The sequence below is a fragment of the Neofelis nebulosa genome, chromosome 13, assembly GCF_028018385.1.
Source record: "Neofelis nebulosa isolate mNeoNeb1 chromosome 13, mNeoNeb1.pri, whole genome shotgun sequence".
In the NCBI taxonomy this organism is placed as follows: domain Eukaryota; kingdom Metazoa; phylum Chordata; class Mammalia; order Carnivora; family Felidae; genus Neofelis; species Neofelis nebulosa.
Window position 1 is genome coordinate 7,490,044 of NC_080794.1, and position 15,154 is coordinate 7,505,197.

Genomic DNA, 15,154 nt, shown 5'->3' on the forward strand with positions numbered 1-15,154 from the left:
TTGCACATTGATCTTGTATCCTGCAGTACTGATAAATTCATTTATTAGTCTAGTAGCTTTTTTGAAGAACCCACTGAATTTTCTACATATTTATTCTGTAATAATTATTATTATAGAACTTATTCTACACTAATATAATAATCCTATAATAATAATGATTTATTATAGAAATAAAATAAAGAGTTTTATTTCTTCTTTCCTAACTTGGATGACTGTTTTTCTTCTTGACTGATTGCCCTGGCTAGAATTGGTAGTACAATATTAAAAAAAAATTTTTTTTAAGTTTATTTATTATTGAGAGACAGAGCATGAGCATGGGAGGGGCAGAGAGAGGGGGAGACCCAGAATCTGAAGCAAGTTCCAGGCTCTGAGCTGTCAGCACAGAGCCTGATGTGGGGCTTGAACCCACAGACTGTGAGATTGTGACCTGAGCTGAAGTCAGACGCTTAACTGACTGAGCCACCCAGGAGCCCTGCTAGTACAATATTGAATAGAAGTTGTGATATCAGATACACCTGTTACGGTCCTGACTCGTTTTTGTTTTTAAGGAGAAAGCATTCAAGTTTTTAATAGTAAATTTGATGTTAGCTATAGTTTTTCTGTTCTTTTTTTTAATATGCCCTTAATTAGCTTCAGGAAGTTTCTTTATAATCTATTTTGCTAGAGTTTTATCAGTAATGGATGTTGGATTTTGTCAAATGCTTTTTCGTATCTATTGAGATAATCATGTGGTTCCCCTTTTTGAGTCTGTTAAGATGGCAATAAATCTGTTTTTATAATCCAGCAATTCCACTTCTGGGTATTTATCTAAAGAAAATGAAAGCACCGACTTGAAAAGATATGTGCACCCTTGCGTTCATTGCATCATTATTTCCAACAGCCAAGATACAAAAGCCACCTAAGTGTTTACTATAGATAAATGGACAAAGAAGATGTGATACATATATTTTTAACAATGGAATATTATTCAGCCATGAGAAAGAATGGAATCTTTCCATTTATGAGAACATGGATGGACCTAGTGGTATTATGCTAAGTGAAATAAATCAGACAGAGAAAGATACATACCATATGATTTCACTTACATGTGGAATCTAAAATCCAAGCAAATGAACAAACAAAACAGAAACAGAGTCATAAATATAGAGAACAAATGGGTGGTTGCCAGAATGGAAGGGGGTAGCATATACGTAAAATAGGTGTAGAGGATTAAGAGGTATAAACTTCAGTTTTCAAATAAACAAGTCATAGGATATAAAGTATATAGTCAATAATACTGTAATAATTTGGTATGTTGACAGATGATCAACTAGACTTAGCATGATGATCATTTCACAATGTATATAAATGTTGAATCACAATGTGGTACCCCTGAAACTAATATAATATAGTCTGTCAACTACACTTCAATGAAAACTATAAAAATTGATTGATTTTTGAATATTCAAACCACTCCTGAATTCCTGGAATAAATCCCACTTGATCATGATGGATCCAATTTGCTAAAATTTTGTTGAGAGTTTTTGCATTTATTTTCATGAGAGATACTGATCCATTGCTTCCTTATACTATTTTTATCTACCTTTGGTATCAGACTAATACTGGTCTCATAGCATGAGTCAGAAAGCAGTCCTTTCTCTTTAGTTTCCTGGTTGTATATAACTGGAATTCTTTCTTAAATGTTTGATAAAATTTACCACAGAAGGCATGTTGCCCTTAAGAGATTTTATGTGTGTTTGGGGTGGAGTGGGTGGGAGAAGTTTTAAACTACCAATTGAGTTTCTTTAATAGATGCACGGCTATTCAGAATTTTTATTTCTTCTTGAATGAGCTTTGATAGTTTGTGTCATTAAAGGAATTTTTTGATTTCATCTAAGCTATTGAATTTATTGGCATATAGTTGTTAGTAATATTCACATATTATTCTTTTAATATCTATAGAATCTGTAATGATGTCACCTCTTTCATTCCTGATATAGATAATTTGCATTCTTTTTTTTTCTTTTACAATCAGTGTGGCTTTAAGTGTATCAATTTTATTGATGTCTTTTGGTTTCGGTGTAGGCTTACTGATTTTATTAATTTTCCTCTACTGGGTTTCTGTTTTACATGTTTTCTCAATTTCTGCTTTGATCTTTATTATTTCCTTCTTTTGTTTACTTTGGGTTTACTCTGCTTTTTTTTTTTTTTCTAGTTTTTTAAGATGGAAGCTTGAGGTCATTAATGTAAGACAGTTCTTTTCTTTCTTTTAAATTTTTAAAATGTTTTATTTATTTTTGAGACAGAGAGAGACAGAGCATGAGCAGGAGAGGGGCAGAGAGAGAGGGAGACACAGAATCTGAAGCAGGCTCCAGGCTCTGAGCTGTCAGCACAGAGCCTGATGCAGGGCTCAAACTCACGGACCGTGAGATCATGACCTGAGCCAAAGTTGGACGGTTAACCAACTGAGCCACCCAGGCACCCCAGATAATTCTTTTCTAATATAAGCACTTAGGACTACTAATTTTCCCTTAAGGACTGTTTCAGTGGCACCCCCAAACTTCTGATCTATTGTGTTTTCATTTTCATTTAGTTAAAAAAATACTGTCTAATATCTCTTTTCATTTCTCTTTTGATTTTTTGGGTTACCTAGATGTTACTTAATTTCCAAATATCTGGGGATTTTTTAGAGATCTTTTGGTTACCCATGTCTAATTTAATTCTATTGTGGTCTGAAAGCATACTTTGTAAGACTTGTATCCTTTTAAATTCATTGAGAGTTGTTTTATGGCCATGAATATGATCAATCTCACTGCTCATGCTGGTTTTCCATAATCCCCAAGTTTCACAGGTGTAGCCGGTTCACACAGTGGGTTTCATTAGAAGAGAGGAACACTGAACTTGGGGATTCATGACTTTTATGGCAAGAAGCAGCAAGACTGCTCTTTGTTTATGGGTAGACATTACCTCATCTGTCAAGGTTGCCCATTGCAAATACAACCTCGAGAAATGGCCTCGATAAACTGCTGCCAGGGTCCTGCAATTTTGGCATACCTGCAAGAATATGTAGGCATCCTCAGGACCACGGTGGATCACCCCTCCAACGATGTCACTGAAGCTCTTTTCATTCTTTTGGATTATTTTTTTTCTCTCTGTATTTTGGATAGTTTCTATTTCCATGCTTTCAAATTCACTAATCTTTTCTTTTGCAGTGTCTAATCTGCACTTAATCCCGCAGTGTATTCTTCATCTCAGATATTGTAGTCTTCATGTCTAAAAGTTTCACTTAGGTCTTTTAAAAATATCTTCCATGTTTCTATTTAACTTTAAATTTTTTAAAAATGTTTGTTTCTTTTTGAAGGAAAGAGAGAGACAGAGCATGAGCAGGGGAGGGGCAGAGAGAGAGAGGAAGACACGGAATCCCAAGCAGGCTCCAGGCTCTGAGCTGTCAGCACAGAGCCCAACATGGGGCTCGAACTCACAAGCCACCCAGGTGCCCCTATTTAACTTCTTGAATATACAGAACATAGTAGTAATAACTGTTTTAATGTCCTTGTCTGGTACCTAATTTGTGTGTCAGCCCTGAGTCAGTTTTGATTGATTGTTATTCTCATTATCATGGATGATGTTTTTCTCTCTCTTTCACCTGAGGGAATCTTTGATTGCTTGCCAGATTGTGGTTTTTACATTGTTGGGTGCTGGATATTTTTGTATTCCTATAAATCTTCCTGAGCTTTTGTTCTGCGATGTAGTTCAGTTACTTGGAAACAGTTCAGTCACTTGGTAACAGTTTATCCTTTTGGGTCTTGCTTTTGTGACTTTTATGACTGTTTGATGATTTGCTAGTCTGGGTTAGAGTCATGCTCATTCTAGGAGTAGCCAAGGAATAATTAGTTCCACAGTACTGAGACAAGTCATTCCCAAGTACTCTACTCTGCTCCACTGCTCTGTGAATTATGAGTCTCTGCCGTCCGGTGGTTGGAGCAGACACCCGCCTGGCCCTGTGTGAATGCTGCGCAGTCTTCCCCTTACTCCTCTGAGATGGCTGTCTCAGTATATCATTTAGTGTAGGGGTAATTTCCCCCCACTTCTGAATACTCCATCTGATGCCCCGTGAATTGTGAGGTTTTCCACTCTGGCTAAGGAAAACAGGAACCACTCAGGCCCTTTATGAATTCCAAGGACCATTGCTTCCGGGTCTTTTGGCTGCTTCTTTCCTTGGCCTCAGGTATTTTTCTCCCATGCATTCACTGATCAGACTAGAGGGACAGTCTCTGGAAATCTCCAGGGTTCTCTCTCTTTGCAGCTCTCTCCTCTTCTGTAATTGGGTCTTGCAAAATCTAGCCACCTTGGTCTCTCTGAACTCCCAGCCTAGGGAGACCATTGAACTCCGCGTGGGTCCCCTTTTATTGTATTGCACCTTAGAATCTACCTCTAGGCAATAAACTGGGGAAATCATAGTTTTCATGTTTTTTTTTTTTATTTCCTTCCATCATCCTCCTTCTTTGCCTGATGACCAACGTCTTGAAAAATCTTTGTTTCATAGATATTTTTTCCCTTGATTTTGGTTGTTTCAGGACGGATGGTAAATCTGGCTTTTATTCCATCTCATCTGGAATCTGAGGTCCCCCAGTTAATTTTTTTAAGACTAAGATGACAGTTTTTATCATTGTCGATACAGTTTCTAATTGTTAAAGTTTAGTGACAAACTTGTTCAGAGAGTATGACTTTAATGCAAAATATAAGCTTAAAATCTTAAGTTTAAATCCAGGCAAATTAGTTCACTTTTTCCAAGAGTGCTTATTCCTTCAACAAATATTTGAGCACCTACTAAGTAGTAGACATCCTTCTAGTTGCTGGTAATTCCGGCTGTGAACAAGGCAAAATTTCTGCTCTCATGGAGTTCATGTTCTTTCTAGTGAGTATGTTTCACAAAATGTTAATGCAGCATATATGCTAATTTGTCAAAGTCGTTTTGCAAAAAGCTCAAAATAATAAAAGTAAGTGATGTAAAAATTCTGAGGAACAATGATAAATCTGAGCATAGTTTCAGCTTGAAATATGTGAAGAAATTAAAAGCTTTTGAATCACGAACAGCTATGGAGCATCTGTGGGCAACTTTTATTCAATTTGGACATGAACTTCAGAAGGCACGTTTCCTGCCTATCAGCTCACATCTAGTATCCCAGTGTCTGGATTACAGGAAGCGCTTAATAAATATTCGATGAAAAAAATTTCAACCTGCTTGTCCCAAAGGACCTCACCTCGGTTCCTCCGGGGCATAACCGATAGGGAACAGCTAACCAGAACCACAGGAATGAAAAGGCTTATGTGCAACATATCAAGTCGAGTTTTAAGTGTAACATGAAGCTGGCTGCTTGTCCTCCATTGTCAGTTCTTTTAAATTTATGACTGGCAGGTGAGAGCTGATCCTTCCCGCCTTTGGTTCGGTTCCTGACATTTTAACACGGTTGATCCAAGTCCCCTGCCTTGATTTCCCCCAGGTGAGGGCGGGTAGAAGAAAACGAGGGGATTCTGTAGCTTTTAAACTTTACTTTTCAGGCGTGTATGTGCGTGTTATCTATGGAAATAGGTGGAAAACGTGAATATGCAAATGATATCTGGAAAACTTGGAGGCGTTGGAGGTGGTCAGGGATCCCGACCATGGGTGCCCCCTGCCCGGGCCCGCGTACACCCACCTCTCCTCCCCTCCGCTCCGTAACCGGCTCAGGCGCCCGCAACCGAGCCCGCCGCGAGGCAGAAGGGTAAGTGGGAGGCGTGGGCTGGTGCATGCAGGCTCCGCTCGCGGCCAAGGAGGTTTGCTGCAGCCGCGCATTGGGGACCCCCAGCCGCCCCGCGTCCCAGCCCGCCAGCACGTGCTCGGCGCAGCGGGGGCGGGGGCAGAGGCGGGGGCGGGCGGAGGGCGGGGCGGGGGCGCGGCCCGGCGGCCACGTGACGGGCGGCGCGGGTATTAAGCGGCGCGGCAGCTGCTCGCGGCTCGAGCTGGTGCTTCGCCCGCGACCCAGCGTCTAGGCGTGCCGCCCCGAGAGGAGCCGCGCGAAGGTCACCCCGCGCCCGCCAGTCCGCCGCCCGCGCCTCTGCCGAGCCCCGCGCGCCCGCCGGCCCCGCCGCGTCTCCGTCCGCCCGCCCGTCCGTCAGTCCGTCCGTCAGTCCGTGCGCGCCCCGCCGCAGCCCCGGCCCCCCGAGCGCCATGAACCAGATAGAGCCCGGCGTGCAGTACAACTACGTCTACGAAGATGACGAGTACATGATCCAGGAGGAGGAGTGGGACCGCGACCTGCTCCTCGACCCGGCCTGGGAGAAGCAGCAGAGGAAGGTCAGCAAGGGCTTCGTGCCCGCCGTCTGCGGGCTCGGCCCGCGCGTCTGTGTGTCCCGGTCCCCCCGCGAGCTCGCCCACTGCGTGCACCTGCGAGTGGGCGCGCGGTGGAGGTGTTGTGTTGTCCCGTGTCATCGTAGCCCGCGTGCCCCGTGAGGAAGGAGAACACGTCCAGGGACGGGCACGAACCCGGGCGCCCTGCGTGTGTGCGCGCGCGCGCGTGTGCGTGTGTGTCTGTGCGCGCGCGTGTGTAAGTAACTGAAGAGTCACAAAACGAAAAACGTTAAAGGGGGAACAGTGTGTGTGTTTCTGCTTTAACCAGTGTCAGACCAGAACCTGAAAGTCTCAGGTCGGTCTGCTCCTGACCCCTGGCGTCTGTGACCTTCGCCGCAAGAGTTATACTAACCTGCACCACTGTGTTCACTTGCCCCCAGCCCATCTCTCCTCAAATAAAAATGTCAAGTGAACATCAGCGTCAATGGGATAGTCACAGGGCTGCCCGAAGAGTAGATTTGCAAATCATTTCTTAAGTGTTTGGGGCTCCTAAGAGAGGGATGCTGTATGGACACTAGACATTCACCAATGAAGTAATAATTATTTCACGCTCTATTTGTGGTTCATTGAGGTAAGCACACAGGGACGAGGGAGTCAGCCAACTCTGAAAGCTCCCTGCCCAACTTGGTTGGCGCTGTGGGGGCCCAGTGGAATATTCCACTATTTCAGGGTTTCTTCTTGATCCCCTTGGCTGGAACATGTAGAGAATGTTCACCAGGAGGCTAAACCCACCTCCTGTTTGACTGGGCACAGAGCCTGGTGGGGTCAGGCATGCCATCACAGACCTGCGAACCCAACTTTATGATGACAGTGTCATGACAAAAGCAAAGTGCCCTACACTCCCACCTCCCCTATTTTTCTGGGGGTGGAGCAAAGTGGATTTCCCTTCTAAGGACCTGCTTTGACATGAATAACCTCTGTTGACCATATGTGTGCATAGGAAATGTAGCTGCCACTGTGGGTGAGTGTGCTGTATTACTTGGTGAATTAGTGTACGACCGTGGGAAACACGTACATCTGTACTTTCTCTCCCAGTGAGCAGTGTTAGCGAAGGATCTCTCCTGGAAGGATCTCTCCCTATTTGGATAATTGTCAAATAGCCAAGCATTGTTTTTATATCAAGATTCCTCTTTGGTTGTCTACCCTCTCTGGTAAAATACATTTACTGTTACTACTTTAAACCTCAAATTTGGCTACATTTCACCCTCCACGTTAGTTTCCTAAGACTTCCACTATCCCCACTTTCTTGGAAACCAGAGAATTGGAAGTGATAAATATAAAGGAAAATAAAATTTCAAATCTTCTACAATTTTTAAATGACACTGTGAGGGAAAACACATGGATTAGGAACGTGTCATCTGGACTAGGTGATGCATGGTCAAACAGAAGTTCAAAAGTGACTTTAATTTTTAGCATGAGTGTTTCTCTTTAAAAAATTTCCCCAAAGTTTTGATTGGTACATTTTCATGGTCATGGGTTTTTTGTTTTTTTTTTTTTTTGTATGGGAAACAGTAAATAGCTAAGGAATTGGGCAGATAGTCTGCCCGTCATTTTTAGGAATAATAGTCTGATCACAGTGGTTTCTGCTTTTGTTTTTTAGTTTTGGATAGAGCTGATGTCAGTTTCCAAAAGCCGCATTGACATATATCTCTTGTCATATTTTTTTTAATGCATTCACAATATTTTTTGATATAATGGCATTGTTGTAATTTTTGTTTTAAGTTTGGGATACCTGCATGAATATAATATGATAATTGGATAGCCCTTGACATACATTATTATACTTCCTGATCCCAATTCAAAAGAATGCTAAGTTTAAAGTGAGAATTTATTTTTATTTTTATTTTTAAGCTAAATCTGAGCTCACACACAGATCTTGCGGGTGTGAGTGGGGAATCCACTGCATTAGGACACAGGTCTGAACAGATCCAGAAGAGAACTCTGTTTCTACTTTTGGTATAGAACCTACTCAGGTCAATAAAATAATATCGAGCTGTGAGCTCAGTGTAGCCAGAGCAGTGGCCTCTATTTATGTAGTATGAGACAAACTGTTGGAACAGGACAAGGGTAAAATGCCATTGTTTCTATTGTGGGCTACCTTCTCCACACTTGCCATTTCAGTGATATGCTGGGTATGAGATCTGTCAACAGATGCTGGTAACACACGATGACGTCTGTGGCGTTATAATGGATGCGGTGCCTAATTATATCCACGGTTCAGAGAGTCTCATGGGCTGTGGTAATCCTTGCTCCCTGGTGTGGAATTCTTTGGTACAGAAGGACTTAACAAAAGTAGAGTGCTTGTTTGTTTGTTTGTTTGTTTCTTTCTTTCTTTCTTTTTTTTTTTATGATTTTTACAAATTTTGGTAAGAAACATATAAAATTGACCATCTTAAGCATGTTTCAGTGTGCAGTTCATCGGAGTTAAGAATATCCACATTGTTGTGTTATGCAACCAATCTTCTGAACTCTTTTCATCTTCCAAGACTAAACTCTGGATACCCATTAAAGAATAAGTTTGCATTCTCCCCTCTCCCCAGTCACTGGCAACCACTGGTCTACTTTCTGTCTCTAAGAATTTAACTCCACTAGGGACCTCATATAGGTAGAATCATAACAGTATTTGTCCTTTTGAGTCTGGCTCATTTCACTTAGCATAATGTTCACAAGGTTCACCCGTGTTACGGGCTGTGTCAGAATTTCCTTCCTTTTTAAGGCTGACTGATATTCCGCTGTATGTATCTTCCACGTTTTGTTTATTTATCCGCAGGTGGACACTTGGACTGCTTTTGTCTATTGTGAATAATGCTGGTATAAACATGGGTGTACAAATACCTTTTCATGACCCTGCTTTCAATTTTGCTGGTTTTATACCCAGAAATGAAATTTCTGGACCATGTGGTAGTTCCATTTTCAATTTTTTTGAGGAAGTGTAGTGTTTTTTCCAAAAAGAGGCAATTCAGAAGACACTGAATTTAGCATAAGTATGTGCAGGCATTTCGAAGGGCTCCCTTTATCTTTCAGGGGTGTTTAGTAACAGGGGTAGGGATATGCATATTCATGTAAGTTAGGCTGTCTTCAGTGGACTTTTGAAACTCCTAGAGCTTTGGTATTTAGAAGCAAGCTTCTCTTGGAACCAAGGAACACATTCAACCTTCAGTTCAACGGAAGCCTAATCAGGAGGTGACTTGTGAGAACAGCAATGCTGAATATGTGTGCTATCTCTGTGAGCTTGGGGCGCTGTCCTTCACTCTGGGAGTCTCGCACAGGCCTTTTAAGGAAATGACTATGTGTTTTGAAGTATAAAGGGTCCCTACATCCTTAATTTGTTTATGGCTAGAGGACGGATAAACTTTTGTACCAGTCGTTGGGAGAATAAGAGAGTGGTTCATTTATTCTGTATTCGGAACTCTCACTGGTTTTAATCATTCTGGAGAGAAAGTCAAGTTGTTTCGCATGTCTGTCATTTAGAGGGTCCGATTCACCGTTCACCCTGGAGCAAGTCTGCCATCCAGGCCAAAGTGTCACCATGTCAGCTCAGGCAGCATGGACGGACACGTGTAGGAGCAGCTGCCCACAGGGTCCAGGTTAAACAGAGAGCCCAGGGACCTGAGAGTTCTGTGTTCTGAGGAGAGCAGCTGCTGGTTAAGGGCACAAGGTGAAACTGTTCCCTGCTGCATGTTGCAGTCTGCCTCTGCCTGAATATTTCCCTGGAGAAAAGGCACTGTGTGTTCCAACAAGGTGAACGGTTGATGAAATGCTTGTGAACTTTCTCAGATTGATGAGACCTAGAGGAATCCCAGCGCTCCCTGGTACTCTCTGACCGCGATCAAGTCCCTAAACCTTCAAGTTTCTGTTTCTTTATCTAGAAAATAAAGATACGTGGGACCTTTCTCACCTCGTCATGCTTTTCAAGATCCAGTGGTTAAATCAGTTTACGTTGAAGGGGCTTTAGACACTATACATGTTCAAATGTTATTACCTTCATGTGGCAAATATTTGTTTTAGCAACTGGTGTAATGGTGGTTAGCTGTGCAGTAGGTCTGCACTTGGACTGCTGGGGGACAACAGAGCACAGATTTGTTCCTTAGTGACTTTGCTGTAGTTTTGTTTTTTTATTGCGGAGAAATATATATAAAATTTACCATTTTAACCATTAAAATTTTTTTTAGTGTTTATTTTTGAGAGAGGGAGACAGAAAGAGACAGAGCACACACGGGGGAGGAGGAGAGAGAGAGAGATAGAGAGAGAGAGAAAGACAGAGTCCAAAGCAGGCTCCAGGCTCTGAGCTGTCAGCACAGAGCCTGACATGGGGCTCGAACTCACGAACCATGAGGTCACGACCTGAACTAAAGTTGGTCACTTAACTGACTAAGCGACTCAGGCGCCCCTTAACCATTTTTAGGGGTACGATTCAGTGACATTAATACATTCACATGGCCATGCAGCCATCATCCCCATCCATCTGAACTTTTCCATCATCCCAAACTGAAACTCTGTGCCCACTAAACACTAACTTCCCATCATCCCCCTCCCCTGATATACATTTTTTTAAAGTGTATTCGTTTATTTTGAGAGAGAATGAGGGTGTAAGGGAGGGGCAAAGAGAGAGGGAGACAAAGAATCCGAAGCAGGCTCCAGGCTCTGAGCTGTCAGCACAGAGCCTGACTCGGGGCTCGAACTCACAGACCATGAGATCATGACCTGAGCCAAAGTCGGACACTTAACCAACTGAGCCACGCAGGCGCCCCTTGGTGTACTTTTAAAAAGAGTGGATTTACACACTTGAACTTAGAAAATAAGACGTCGTTTAACATTAAGTGCCAGCGCTCGTTGTGTAAAGAACAAAAATTATGGGAGGTCAAATCAGGAAAGTCATCGTGGGTGAGAATAATGAGGAAGTAGCTTTGTAAAGGAGTAGGACTTGGGCCAGGCCGTAATTTAAGTAGTAACTAAATATCAGCTGAGTGGCCAGTCACCCTTTCGTGCTATGAAAGCACCCTCACCCTTTTATTTCCTGGACCCCTGTCACCACCCTCTGACAAAGGGCTAAGGGAACAAGCTTAGAGAGTGAGAGCCTGAAAGGAGAAAGTGGCCAATGTGGCCAGCCTAGGACACCCAGCTCCATATTCTTGGATGCGTCTGCTGCTTCTGATGTGCTTGAGGGAGCAGGGAGAGACAGGCTTAGCTAAAGCTCAGGATGCAGGTTGAACTTCAGAGCGAAGAGAGAGAAGGCCAGCTTATAGGGGACCCAGGCTGCAGGTGATGGAGTCCAAGGGGCCGTGCTTGAAGAAGCCGACTGTTTGGGGAATGAATCGGATGCAGGCGGACCTGAGGCCAGGAGACCCAGGCAGAATCCTGAGATGGGACCCGCAGGGTAGAGTGGCCAGGTTTAGATCTAGGGGCTGGTAGGAGAAATGGTGAGGAAGTCATCAATTTGAGAGTGGTCAGGAGGGATTATAAAAGTATTAAATGGCCCTGTGCTGTTCCACGGGAGGCTGCTGTATAAATCCAGTTAAGCAGACATGATCCCGCCATCAGAGCTCCTGGACTGGAAAGTCAAGACCATGGTATTGACAAGGAACAAGCAAACTGATGAGGAGAATCGGTTTACCTGCCAGGAGATAGAAAGTGGCATATTTACAGGACATGTCATCCAGGGCAGGGGGGTGAGCTCCGGGGCTGTGGGACAAGTCATGTGTTCCCGAGGCTATCTATCACTTGAAGGGAGGGCTGGAGTTCTGAGGGGCCTCTGATGTCCAGAGGAGGATGCCGATGGGTAGGTGTGGAAAGGCAGAATCTAATATGAGCACCAACACACCTCTGACCCCGGAGGGACGGTTGTTCTAAATACACACTTGGTTCGAGTGGTAAGGCAGAAAAGTCACTTTTTGTCTTCAGACCCTCCCTGAGACGCTGGGGCCCCACGCCTTCAGCCAAGTTCACCAGGGAAGAAACTTGAACTCAAAAGAAGATTCTACAAGGGTGTGGGAGGACGGATATAATTCTTAGCTGGGAAACTTAATGAACGTGGCTTCAGAAAGCTGTCAGAAAGCTGCAGTCAGTGGCTGCAGCTGGGAGACACCTACAGAAAAGGCACAGTCCCCGAGTGGGCGGGGGAGCCACCATGATGAGCAGAGGAGTCGGTACGGAATACGTTGGAGGACAGTCAGAATTGTACCGCTGTTTCCCTGGGAACGGTACTAATTCTTCCAGAAAGAACAGAGAGCAAAGATTAGGGGGAACGTTTGCTAACTGCTGTGCTAGACAAATTCCAAAGGAAGGAAAATCTTGAGCGCAAGGGATTGGTCCTTCCAAAGAAGTCTGGGGGGAACATTTTCTACACAAACGCACATCTGGGGGCACGCACCTGTTCCCCTCCCTGCAATTTTCCAGATCGGAAACGTTCTTTGCTTTTTTGGTTTTTTTTTTTACCTGCAGCCCTACTGAAGAGCAAAATCTAAACGGACCACAGGCACGGTCTTTCTTTCTTTCATTCGTTGGACATTTTTCGTGTCCAGGGATAGAGAATTGAGTTGACACCACCTTAGGCCTTAAGGAACTTAACAGCCCAGTTCAAGAGACAGAAAGGTCAGTGCGAAGCGCACAGGAAGGACACCCCATTCCACTAGGCTGGTGAAAGAAAGGAGAGAATATTTCCCGAATGTCCCACCTGGGTGGTTTCCTGTCACGGTGAATGGAAACATCTTCCTCCGTGTCACCCAAGCGGGATCCTGGGAGTTATCCTTGGTGCCTCCCTCCCTGTCAACTTTGGTGGAGCCCATCTGCTGAAGTCCTCTGGACCCTGCCCCTTCCTCCTGTTATATACGTTAAGGTCTTCAGAGCTTCTGTGTTTCCTGCCTGAATTAGGGTGGTGGCCTCCTGTGCTGTCACCCTCCCATAGCTCATGCTTCTCTGCAGGCTTTTCTCCATGATCCTGGCAGGAATGATCTTTATAGAACACAAGCCTGGTCATGGTATTTCCTGCTTAAAGTTCCTCTGTGTTTTTTTTTTAATTGCCATCAGGAGAGAATTTGGACCCCATGCAGTGGTTTGTGAGGCCAGGTCTCACCTAGCCTCTGTCTACTATTCCATTTCTCCCCCACAGGTTCAAGGTCCAACCCCACAGAGTGGTATTCACCCCTTTGCCTTATGCCCAGCCCCTACATCCTCTGCTCATTCTGGAGTTCCTCCTCCATCAGGCCCCTCCTCCAGGAGGCTAGCCTTCTAGAACATGGGTCACCTGGTAGTGTTTTGGTCTCCCTCTGAGGGCTGTGGGCAGACACTCTCTGGTTCCCGGAGCCCTGCACTGAGCCTGCTCAGACTCTGAACTCATTTGTGGAATGAAAAAAGTTATGAGTTCTATTTCCAAAAGGCATTTAGTACAATTAAAATTTTTAAGTGTAATAATTAACAACCTAGTTTTGCAGTCTTTATAACTCCTTGAGCTATATATGTATTAACTCCAAATCATGCTTACTGTCTAGTGCTTTTAAAAAATATTTTCTTGGAGCACCTGGGTGACTTACTCAGTTAAGCATCCGACTTCGGCTCAGGTCATGATCTCACAGTTCATGAGTTCAAGCCCTGTATGGGGCTCTGTGCTGACGGCTCAGAGCCTGGAGCCTGCTTCAGATCTGTGTCTCCCTCTCTCCTTCTGCCCCTCCCCCGTTTGTGCTCTGTCTCTCAAAAATAAATGTTAAAAAAAATATTTTCTTAAAGTGTTTTTCTCAAGTCCTCAACATGATGGAGTTGTCTGACTTAATCCTTAGTCTAAGATTGAGCCTTCAAAGACAAGCTGCTTAATTTAAAAATAATTGGAATTTAGAGATTTTTGGAATTAAACTTTCATACATGCAGATTTATTTAAATTATAATGTGTCACCATCTTAATGAACAAAGTTTCTGGTAACCTAAATTTGATTTGAAATGACCAGTTTTATTTTCCAGATTGAAAATCTTTACCCACTTAATAAAGAAAATTACAAATTCACTTATGATTCAGATAAGTATAATTTAAGTGTGTGTTTTTGTGGTAAAACCAATTTTTTTGGAAAATGTGCTGTACTTCCCAGTAGAACTGGATAAGAGAGAATAGACGTGGGTGATTCTGAAGAATATATGTGTCCTGGAAAGGACAGGCCAAGTTCAAGACTGAGACGTTAGCATGACTTTGGGTTGTCTTGCTTTGTTTGTTTCTTTTTGCCAGCAGGTAAATTTGTTAGTTATGACCCCCAGGAATCGTTATACATTATAAATAGATTCTTTTTTTTTTTTTTTTAATTTTTTTTCAATGTTTTTAATTTATTTTTGGGACAGAGAGAGACAGAGCATGAACGGGGGAGGGGCAGAGAGAGAGGGAGACACAGAATCGGAAACAGGCTCCAGGCTCCGAGCCATCAGCCCAGAGCCTGACGCGGGGCTCGAACTCACAGACCGCGAGATCGTGACCTGGCTGAAGTCGGACGCTTAACCGACGGCGCCACCCAGGCGCCCCTATAAATAGATTCTTAATAGTATCTGTGACAACCTTTTCATTAAAAGGCATGCTGTCTTGGAAAAATCTCCTTTTTTAGTGATCGTGAGGACCAAATGGACAAAGAGGTGAATATACACTTATTTGGGGCAAGTGAGACCTATACTGAATATGAACCTGTGATTGAGTCTTACACAGACAATTATAATTGAGACTGGCCAACCAAGAAATCCTACCTTTTACAGTCATAAGGAATCTTTAAGTTATTTCATGATAGTCAAATAAGATGTGAAAGTAATATTTATTTA

The 15,154-nt window shown here is 43.4% G+C and overlaps 1 protein-coding gene across 2 annotated transcripts in view; it reads left to right on the forward strand.

The window, feature by feature from the left end:
• Positions 1–5,979: 5,979 nt before the first annotated feature.
• The window catches only part of ACTN2 (actinin alpha 2), a 72,550-nt gene continuing 63,375 nt past the window's right edge, over positions 5,980–15,154 (forward strand). Inside the window, exon 1 of one of the 2 annotated variants that reach the window (XM_058696260.1) lies at positions 5,980–6,316. In XM_058696260.1, the coding sequence (XP_058552243.1) occupies positions 6,191–6,316 (126 nt within the window). In that variant the 5' untranslated portion in view covers positions 5,980–6,190. The remainder of the gene's footprint in view (positions 6,317–15,154) is intronic. The other variant, XM_058696261.1, reaches the window with a different exon arrangement.